The following is an 11,909-nucleotide window of genomic DNA, read 5'->3' as shown; positions in this document are numbered from 1 at the left end:
GAATTGAACATTCTTACGCAAATGGCAGACCAGCAAAATTTCAGCGTTATGTGTTTTAGTGAGCACTGGCAGCGGAGTGATGCGCTAAAGTATGAGATAATTGAAGGCTACGTTCTAGCATCTAGCTATTGCATGAAAACTCATATAAGAGGAGGCGTGACTGTTTACCTGAAACAAGGCCTAGCATATGAGGAGATTGAGTTGGATTGGTTATGTGAAGAGCGGATATTTGAAGCAGCCGCAGTTAACCTTAAAGAATTGAGAGTGATTGTAGTGAGCTTGTACAGATCACCGTCGGGGGACCCGGTCATTTTTTTAGAAAAGTTAGAACAGCTCCTATTCTACCTTTTTAAACTAAAAAGGGATATATTTATTGGTGGAGACTTTAATGCGCATTTTGACGTGACAACTGATCAATCCTGTGTGAAAAATTTTAAAAACCTGCTGACAGAATTCAATATGCACTACATTAACAGCTTGCCAACACGTGATAGTGCATGTTTAGATAATGTCATCACAACAATGGATCAACAGCACTATGATATGGAAATACTTGATTTTGATTTTTCTGATCACTCTGGAATTACTGTTACATTTGAGACAAAGTTTAGAAGAAGAAAAGAGCCTGTTTTTAAAAGTTTAAGAAGAGATTTGTCTATGGAGAGAATTAGAGTGTTGGAACGGCGATTGATATTGGTGAATTGGATGCAGATGCTGGATGGGGAAGAAGATGCTCAATTGACATTCAATAAATTTTTTGAAGCCTTTTACAGAATATTTGATGAAATATGTCCCAAGAGGCCTTTGAGATTAAACGCTATGAAGAGAAATGTAGCTAAGTCAGGCTGGTATACACAGAAACTGGCGGAATTGAAAAAACAAAATGATGACTTTCCGCTCCATTTTTCTTATAAGACATAGTGATGATGCGCAACTGGCTTATAAAAGGAGTAAACAGATCTATAAACGGGAAATAAATAGAGCGAAGCTCTGTTTTAATGCCAACTGTATCGAAGAGTCGGATAACAAATCAAAAGCTGCGTGGACTCTGGTGAACAAAGTGAGGAGTGGAGGATCAAAACGCACAAATATTGAGATTCCACCAGATCTTTTCAGCACGTATTATACATCATCCGTCCAGGAAGCAAAAGATGGCATCGAGCAGCCGCAGGTTACTGCAAGAGATTTCATGGAGCATCTACCGTCCACACATGAAGGATTCAAATGGACACAAGTGTCATGTGCTGATGTATAAAATTGTCATAGATATGAAAAACTCAAGAAGCAGGGACATTTTCGATTTATCCAACCACGTTTTGAAATGTGTAATCCAGTCTATTATTGTTCCATTGACTCACTGTATAAATTTGTGTCTACAACAAGGAGTTTTTCCAACAAAACTCAAAATTTCGAGACTTGTACCTTTGTTTAAAAAAATGGAGACAGACTTACACCAAAAAATTATAGGCCTATCTCCATAGTTCCAATTTTCGGAAAAATTTTAGAGCATGTTGTAAAGCTTCAGATATGTACCTACTTCGGTCGTTATAATCTTATAAGTGACTCCCAATTTGGTTATAGGGTGGGTAAAAGCACAACAGGGGCAGTTCTTACAATTATCGATCAAATAATAGAAGCTTTCGAGAATAAATGCCTTGCTCAGATGACTGCCTGTGACTTGAGCAAGGCTTTCGATTGTGTTGATCACTCCAATACTCCTTCACAAGTTGAGTCACTTTGGAGTACGTGGTTTGTGTCTAGATTTTTTTAGGTCATATCTGGAGAATAGATCACAAATAGTTGATGTCAATGGAAAACTATCTGCCATTTCTTATCTTAAATTTGGAGTACCACAAGGTTCTGTTCTGGGACCACTGTTGTTCCTTGTAATGATAAATGATCTACCCAAGTGTTTAACATCTTCTAAACCATAATGTATGCTGATGACACGTCTTTCCTTACTATTGACAGAGATTATCAAAATCTCAACAGAGTTGCTAATCAAACAATAGACAAGGCTAATTCATGGTTCAAAGCAAATGGTTTCCTCCTCAATGAATCCAAGACGCAAAATGCAATATTCACATTGAATAATAGACATGAATTGTCAAACAATTTTGTAAAAAAATCAAATAATTAAAAGTACAAATAGATTACCATCTGACTTGGAGTGATCATATTGATTTACTGTGCAGCAAGTTATCAATGTCTATATATTTGTTGAAGACTCTTAAAATATCATGTTCCATTCAACTATGTTTTAAATATGTATTATGCTTTGTTTCATTCCCACTTGAGTTACAGTGTTATTCTGTGGGGAAATTGTTCACGGGTGTCTGAAGTTTTGGTTCTGCAAAAAAAAGCGATAAGAATAGTAACTAACTCAAATGTGAGAGCTCACTGCAAACCGCTATTTGTCAGAACTAGAGTCATGACTGTCATTTGTTTATATATATAGCACATAACAGAAGACTGCAAGGCTGCAGTCTTCTCGGTTGAGAAAGGAGACACAGTCTCCGAAAATTTCCCCCATTTCTAATGTAAGTTTTTAAGTGTTTTCAATCTATTTATATCGTGTCTCCTGTTTTAATTTATATATTATATATATATATATATTATATATATATATATATATATACGTTGCTTTTGTATATAAAATTGAAGGAAAGAAACCTTGATTGTAATATTAATGTGCACAATCATAATACTAGTAGCTATAGAAATTTACATATTCCTCAAGTAAGGCTATCAAGGACTTTGAGAAGCCATTTTAATGTGGGAATAAGACTTTTCAATCATTTGCCATCATATGTCAGAGATCTACCTCATCCTAGTTTCAGAAAGGCAATAAACAAATTCCTAAGTGACAACCCATTTTATAGTTTGACTGAATTTTATGAAAACTCCTTCAATTAATGTTTGTCTTATAAAATACTGTATATTATACTAGTATGTGTATAAGATTATATTTGTTATTTATGAGTTACCTAGATGGTATAAATTTGTATTGAGTGGGTCTCCACCCAAATTATTAATGTATTGTTTCTTTTAAATTCTCTGACATTGTCTAATGCAATTTTCTAATTGTTCTTTGACAAAAATAAACTATTATTATTATATTATTATTATTATTTGGGGTGGCAAAAAATTGGTTTGGGAATTCTGTTATTACGCCAGTTGGTTCAATTAAATCAAACACATAGATAGAAATAAAGATTCTTTATCAATAATGCTCAAAGTTTCTGTTACATTTGAAAATATTGTAACTAATAATATCATTGTACATTGAATTTCATAAAATAGATTCAAAGAAAAATTAGATCCCAAACATCGATCAACTCCATAAAATATTCCAGAAAACACGAGTTAATGATTGATTATTTTCAGTTTCATTTTCTCGATTCTGTACAAAATTGCTTGGTGTAATACAAGTAACCAGTAGCATGATCGATAAATCAAGCACACTACCACCATTATTTTACCAATATCTTCAACATAAAAACACATTTATCAGTCTACGAATATTATTATGATTCATTTTTCATAAGATACACAATATTGACCAGTATAATACTATTATAGCTCATAAATTATTTCAATTCAATAGCAAAACTCAATAACTATTTATAAAAACCTTGTACTATCAAACAGTTCACGTTCCAAAAATCTGTAGATGACGTAATCTCTAATAAGGCTACACAATATTGCTGTTTTTAAATGATAAAATTTGAAACATTAATTTTGATCACAGTTCAATTAGATAATTGATCAATATCGTAGAATTAGTTCGAGAGTGGAGAATTCATTGAAGTACAATATATTTCTTTTGAAAATAAACTTTCTAAAATAAATTGCGATTGAGTGATCAACACAAGGCTATACTGAAATAATAAAATGAATAAGTATGACCTTTTCCCACGTTGAGGCATACATGTTGGGATAAAATTATCCAATTCCAGGAATGCTAATCAATGTTTTATATTTCAAAGTTAGTTTGTTGAAACCAAACCATTCAACAATTTAATAGAAAATTTAAATAAAAATGTGATGAAGAATCATTTTATTTCTAAACGGGATTTCATTGCAAAGCATTTTATTAAACTAAACAGTATCAATTCATACTGAATTATAATAACGTCTCCATCTCGTTAAGAAGCCGAATGAATTAAGTACTCGCCTAAGAGCAGCTTCAGTGTGATTAAATAAAGAATACTGTACTTGAAATTTGTAATAAAGCAAAACACCATAATATATTAAAGCAAGTGATAACCAATACACTAATAACAAGTATCAATTTTCATTATTGAAATATCAAATAATTTGTTCAAATATGAATTAACTCGACTTATTTATTGTGACATAATAAGTACAATAATATTATAAACCTTGACAGAAGGCCATTAACCATTATAAATCCTGATCATTCTGTAACTGACAAAAACAAAGTAAGTATGAAAACCTAATACTAATAAAGTTATTGATCTCTCAGATATTCATAATATCCTATTTCTGGCTAGAATGCAATGAAAATGTTTGAATAATGTTTTCTATTGATAAATTTAGCATATGAGATATCATTATTAATTGCCTATAAGTAAATGTTCAACTTAGCAGCTATCTTTTCATTAGATAGTTAGGTATGATTTATTATGATAATTATATATTATTGTAAAATATTGTTCATTGTCATAATAAAAATTTGAAAGAGAGACAGTTTTGTGTTTATCGTGTTATCTTCTCCCGATCATATATTATTTGATGATATTACGATTTGTGTCTTTGTTAATTAATAAACTAGTATTACATTTTAATGTAGTGATCGGCTAACAATGGACACACAAAACCGTTGAAGGCTTCAAGTGGAAGTCAATACCCAGAAATCAAAACCTTATTTGCACAGATAGAATTATACTATCCAGAATCGATTTGCATACTACAAAGTGTAGTACACTACATACATTACATAAATTTTCATACATTACAAAGTTGCAGTTTCTGTTAAATGTATAAGTTTCAATACTTTTAGCCTCAGCTAATTGATTCAGGTTTTCCATACATACAATGAAAGAGGAATTCCTGACCATTTGGGAAGCAATTTTCAAATTTCCAACTCTTCAACAATTTATGCAGCTAACCCAACATGAGGCAAATATGTTTTAGACAAACATCAATAATATGTTTCCCAATTGTTAATTGAAATTTAAATTGTTGGTTCTAATTTTGTTCTTCTTCATATGGTTGAATTTAATTTATTTATGTACAACTTTTATATCTTCCGTCTCATTTTCCTGAAAACATTATTAGTATTATCAAACAAATTATTTGCATTGTATAATTTATCAATATAAACTTTGTATGTCCTATTCATTTTATTGTATTGTATTTTTGGTTATCTTTTATTTTTATTTTCAATTCTAAACTTATTTTCGATTGCGTTTTTGTCATGGAAGCAATATGTTTCACCGATCTGTTGCTTCCACACATTTTCGTATAAATAAATATCCTTTTTAGGATAGGGACAATTACTATAATAAAGCATGAATGCAAAACCGAATCCCATAAATCAACATTGTATCAATAGCAATCGATGAGTATTATATAACAGTGAATAGGTTTATTTAGAATCAATTGTTAAGAAACTGTTAGAAATCACACTAGCGCACATTGGAGCAAAACGCATTGACACTTCCCGAGTGTAATTCTATAAGTAAAAACTAACAACAGGTACAAATGAATACTTATTCTACAGAACAATCATATAATAGCTTAGAAAATACCTAAACATGAAAGTTCAGCTCAATTATTGTTTCAGACTTGTTTCATAAAACTTCACATTTGCTACAAAGGATCAAAAATGTCTGTTCAAAAAAGTCGTAACTATAAAAAATACTCGCAGCGTCCTACATAATATACTGTAAACACGGTTTTTACGAGTCAAGTATTGAAATGCACTGATGCCTTTGTACAGGAAAGGATCAACTACAGTAAAAGGCCAGTTTATGCTTTTTTATGAATATCACTTGATCAATAACACTATTCATATCTAAAAACACATCATCGATATCACTTAAAATTTGCATTTCAAGCTTTATAAAATGGTTAATTTTCTGTTACATCGAGATATGAATAACAATTCATATTAAATAACTGATTTTGTACATTTGAAAAACAAAATTTTCGTTCAATTATATTTTTTCTCATTTTACAGTAATTTACTCTCACTTTCATGTTATTATATTAAGTTTCCCATATTAAGCTTCCATAATCCAAAATAATTCTAGAATTAGTAGTTTGTTTTTCAACACCAATAAGGGCACTTGTATGAAACCCCAATAAATATTGAAATGAGATTATTAAATGTAATTGAAGATGGAAGATCCGATTATGGAATCATATAAAAGATTATACGTGTACGAATATAGATATGGAAATTATTGATACATGGGATTTCAAATATTACGAATAAAGTATGTTATTCTTGTTGAATAATTCAATATAGGAAAAATAGCAAAACTTCGATAGATATGCAATTATGTTAATGGAAGTATTACAATGACTTCATTACAATCATTTCATCAATTGGACTAATTATATTTATACAAAGTAAATTAAAACTAAATAATACCATTCAAGTCATGATAAAACAGCTATAAATCAATAAATTTTTTTTGTATTTCTATTATTGAATCAAACACTGGTTAAATTTTATTACACGTTATTCGTACGTCTAATGTGATTCTACTTAATTCTACTAAACTGGCATTGGAAGGTATATTATATACTTTATCTCATAAAATATGTGACAGGAAATACTACACTATGTGATGGCAGTTGAAATTTTCATTCAAGTTTCGAATTCATTCAAATAGAAGCTCTAGAAAATTCTATGTTGAAAATTAATTGATGATCAATTGAAACGCATTGAGACGCCAACAACTTATAACTGATAAACGAGGCTTAGCCTAATTTGGATAGGATAAATAATAGTTTCCAGAAATTACCTAATAGGAAGATCGCTAACTTTTCAACTTAGAATAACTTACTAGTTAATAGTAGAATTTAATTATTAGTCGAGTTCTAAAAGCATAAACTAACCTTTGGCATTTCTATTACAAAAATATCATATTAATAAGTAATAAAATATTATAACAGACAATTTTTGAACAAGAGATTCACTACCAATTTTTATTGAAGTTCTTCTTTTGAAAAAGCACCACTAACGACTTTTATTAGTAAAACTAAAACATCAGTTCATGAATCCGCATTTATTAAATGCTGTTAGCGAAGGTCCAACATCTGAAACAACAGTCAAGTCTTATTAATTTAATATTTATTTATTTAGCTATGGCAGATACACAACAAATATAAAGCTCATGAGTCTCAAATGTCTACATAAAAACTATATTTTTCAAGATGTTGTGTAGTTTTTGTATTATTTGCTAGTCCATTAGCGTTACTCAATGTGCACCATGGAGGCGAACTAGCGTTACACATATTCAAGTAAAAAACTGATTGCTGGAACAATTTTGAGGTTAAAGAAGGTTGAAACTCAATTTAATATCAACAACACGAAATAAGAAAATATGATAAGCAGTTTGACATTCATTTCAACTCATACTCAGAATATCTATACAGGGCCCAAAAGTGTGCACACTAATTGACATTAAATGTAAACAGAACAAGATAACGTACAGCTATGAAAATTACTCTGATGTTTTGGGAAAAGGTAGTGTGATATGAGTAGCCCTCATGCAAACTGTAGGCTGTTTCAGACGTGATCGCCATAAACTTGAGCCGTTTCAGACCACCTTGCTTCAGTGACGTTTTTTGAAGGCGTCATTTTTTTATAAGAAGTATCACCATATCTGTCAAACCAGCGTAGCATCGCGTCAATGACGCTACATAATTGGCGTAACCCGTCACTCCGTATCTTGGGCAGCGCATGAGCTTGACAATAACACTCGACCACAACACAAAATGTGATAAAAAATACAATAATGAAAGAATATTTTTTAGTGTGAACGGTTGATAGTTTGCGTATCAATACTCTGAAGACGCGACAATGGCGGTCTGAACATCCTCAAGGTCTCTTCACATTACGCTACGCTAAGCTGATGTGAACGGGACAGACACGTAGCTTGAATTCAACATTGGGAGATAGGACGTATTTCAGCATAGCGATAGCGAAGCTGAGTGTAAAGAGACCCTTAGGCTCAACTCACAATACCTCGACTCAAATCGTACGACTCCAGTCGAGGATACTCCAGTCTCTCGACCTTACGACTTTCTTGCTCATTGTCACTACTTCAGTTTCATGCTACTCCATTTCTAACCTCACATTATAAACATATGAAATCCAATTAGTCACTTCCCCGCATGTAACAAATTTTATAATAATTATTATGAATACATTGTCTTACCTAAAATGATAAAACATTACTTTCATAAAACATAACCTCACTTTCATTAAAAATGTGCGGTACTACGCAACTCAAGTCGAGGCTCGACCAACATGTCGAGTCGACGCTCGACTCAGTCTCACAGTCGTGAGGTCACGGAGACTAGAGTCGACGGGTCTGAGTGTCACCATTTGAAAACACATGCTGTGTCGAGAAGAGACTAGAGTCGCAGTCTCTTCTCGAGTTGAGTCGCGTAAGGGTGAGTTGAGCCTTACAGTTTGTATGCGGGTTACCCATGGCACACTATCTTTTGACAAAACATCGAACCATAATTCCACGTGAGATTCATAGCTGTACGTTACTTTGTTCTGTTTACATTCACTGTCAATATTAGTGTAGCCTATACATTTTTTGGATTCCTCTGTATATGTCTTATATTCAGTTAGAAGAATCACAAACTGTATTTCAATATGGACATTAACTCTATGAAATTTTACAATCCCAATCTCAATGTTTTGAATTGAATAGAAATATAAAAAAAACATAAATTATGATGAATATAAACGATTGTGAAATATTTATAATAATAATAATTTACTTATACCGGGTGATTCGAAAAGGACTTTACAACTTTGAAAATTCATATAAATCTTATTAAACAAGGTACACAGCTGGTTTTGGTGTTGTTTTAAAGGAAAAAACTCCAAGTTTTGACTCGCGTAGTCCGCTAGTGCCTGGTCGCGCCGCACAAGCGCTAGCGGCAGTTACTTCAAAGATGGCTGCCTTCACTGGACCCGAGCGTGCTAGCTGTGTGTTTTGGTTTGAAAAACGACATAGTGTATCTTGATATGTTGCAAAAAGTTTTGCTACCACAGATCGATGAGGATGACCGAGAACGAAATGTTTTCTTTATGCAAGATGGCGCACCACCACACTATCTGTCTGACGTCCGGGATTTTCTTAATGACCGCTTTCCAAATCAGTGGATTGGCCGTAATGCGCCAATTGCATGGCCCCCTCGTTCCCCAGACTAGCACAGCTGAATTTTTTCTTGTGGGGTTTCATGAAAGATATGGTGTATGTACCTCCTTTGCCACTCTACCTGAACTTAGAGCAAGGATTTACGCTGCTGTTGAACAAGTTACATCTGAAATGCTAGTGCGAGTCTGGGAAGAAATCGACTATCGATGGGATGTCTGCAGGATAACCAACGGAAGTCACATAGAACATCTTAGACACTTGGAATGTTTTCCTTTAAAACAACACCAAAACCAGCTCAGTACCTTGTTTAATAAGATTTATATGAATTTTCAAAGTTGTAAAGTCCTTTTCGAATCACCCGGTACATTGATAGATTAAATATAATTCTCAACTATGAGTGATTGGGAATGGAACAACAGGCTTAAAGCCCAAAACTGTTGCTTATGAAATATGAAATGCTACGATTGATCGCTAGACAACTGAGAAGTATATAACTAAGCAAAACTCACCTGGTCTCAAAAATCGTCTTTGAAAACATTTTTCAAATCTCTTTCATAGAATGCAATAAGCAGCATTATGAGAACTCCGCAAGAAAGACCAGCAAACTGTAACGCACACTGGCAAAGAGAACCAAGCTCTTTTGTTGGGCTGCTCGACAATTCAGGAATCTGCAAACATACAAAATTAGTGGAAAATTCCAACAGAAGGAGTCAGACCACGAAATGAGGATTGCAGCTAATCAAATAATGTGAACAAAGTAATCAAATAAAATGAAAATCTCAATTGGATTAATGCTGCTTTTTAGGATATTCTTATAATGAAGCTCCAACTTCACAAAGATTCGACAGATTACATGCATGCTTGGTTTGTATGTTCAACAATAAATGTCGAACGCTGCGACCATCTGATAAGTGGTATACAACATCTAATATCATTACCAAATATTACAGTTGTGTTGTATGCGATGTTGTGGTACTTTTCCATAATGAAAACACAAATTGAAATCGTCACAAATAAAAGTGGTTGACAACTTCAATTTGTGTTTTCATTATCAAATGGGAAATAATAATGTTAATAATTTTTTTTAATGGAGACAACAGGATGAAACCCATTTTGCCTCCTTCACACAATACAATATTTTCAACTCATTATACAATTTGAAATACAAGAAATTAAAAATGAAAGAATACTCATTAAACAAAATAGAATAAATAATAATGGATGAAAATAGAAAGAGAAAAAAATAAGAAAGAATGAAGAGAGAAAGAATGTCTGTGTAAAACCAAAGGATTGGAAGGATAATCAAAGGGACAAAAGATATTATGTTTTCTGTAATAAATTCATCTTAAAAATTTGTTCTGTAAACGTTCCAGTAGGTAAATCTGTTCATTATAGTATGGATTCCAAATTTCGCAAGCATATTCTAGCAGGCTTCTCACAATTGACTTATATAGATGTATCAAAGACTCTACATCACTGAAGGGCGAGCAAGTCCTCAAGATGAATTCCATCTGCTGATTGGCTCTATTTACTGTGTACTCAACATGTGAGTTGTAAAAGAGGTCAGAGCTAAATATCACCCCCAGGTCCTTGAACAATTCCACCCTTTCCAATGGGACACCACTAATAGAATATGTATTATTATGAGGAGCAGATTGCCGGGTGAAACTCATCGTCTAAGTTTAACAGTTTTAATTATAATTTATTTATTTAATTATTTTATTGGATAGGACAAACAAATACAATATTTAGAAAAAAACATGTGAACACCAAAAACTTGTTTCATCAACCACAGCAGATAAATGTAGTTTATGATCAAAATTTTTTGAATTTACATAAGTAAATTTTTAATATGGAGTCCACGGAATTTTCGTCATGCCTCAGGTTGATATTTCTACTATTTCTCCATCAATCTATTACACATTTTTAATTCTATAAATTTAGTAGATACCTCCTTATTTACCATATTAATTTGAAATTAATAACCTTATTGAGAATTATTGTAATCGTAACAATGCTAAAAAAATGTAGTCTCAATAATTTTGTGTACTTTTTCGTATCTCAATTACTGCTTAAAGAAAAATTGTTTTTTTTTTTTTTAGGTTTGGCTTTGTTCACATTAGGCGTTTTCGGACGAGTCGGCAGGGCAGGAATTCTCCTGATTATCAGTTGATTGGGTTGGCGTTCGGGAATCAGCTAATAATCGGCCAATCGGAGAGCTTCCTGCCCTGCCGATTCGTCTGAAAACGCCTGAAAAACGCCTCATGTGTCATGGCTCAAACAGGAGTTTCATATCTGTTCTGCAACTTATTTTATAAACTGTTAAAATGACAACACAGACGTCAAAAAAAATTTGCAAGATGAGAAAATATACAGAGTATCCTAAAAAAGATGTAGCAGCCGATGACCATAGATTTTACATGTAATTTGCAACAAAATATGTCCATTAAAACTTTTTATATCGACCTTGGATTTTGAGATACATAGATTCTTCGATATTTTTTAAAAACGTCAGTAATTAGAAAACTA

At 32.5% G+C, this 11,909-nt stretch overlaps 1 protein-coding gene across 1 annotated transcript in view; it reads right to left on the bottom strand.

Annotated features, from left to right (window-relative positions):
- Positions 1-4,802: 4,802 nt before the first annotated feature.
- Positions 4,803-11,909, bottom strand: part of LOC111046962 (zinc transporter foi) — a 58,586-nt gene continuing 51,479 nt past the window's right edge. The window contains exons 13-14 of the mRNA XM_039442787.1: positions 9,890-10,048; positions 4,803-7,296 (exon numbers count right to left, since the gene is read on the bottom strand). Coding sequence (XP_039298721.1) covers positions 9,896-10,048 — 153 coding nt within the window. The 3' untranslated portion in view covers positions 4,803-7,296; positions 9,890-9,895. The remainder of the gene's footprint in view (positions 7,297-9,889; positions 10,049-11,909) is intronic.

Source organism: Nilaparvata lugens, chromosome X, assembly GCF_014356525.2.
Source record: "Nilaparvata lugens isolate BPH chromosome X, ASM1435652v1, whole genome shotgun sequence".
In the NCBI taxonomy this organism is placed as follows: domain Eukaryota; kingdom Metazoa; phylum Arthropoda; class Insecta; order Hemiptera; family Delphacidae; genus Nilaparvata; species Nilaparvata lugens.
This window is presented reverse-complemented; position numbering and strand designations above follow the sequence as displayed.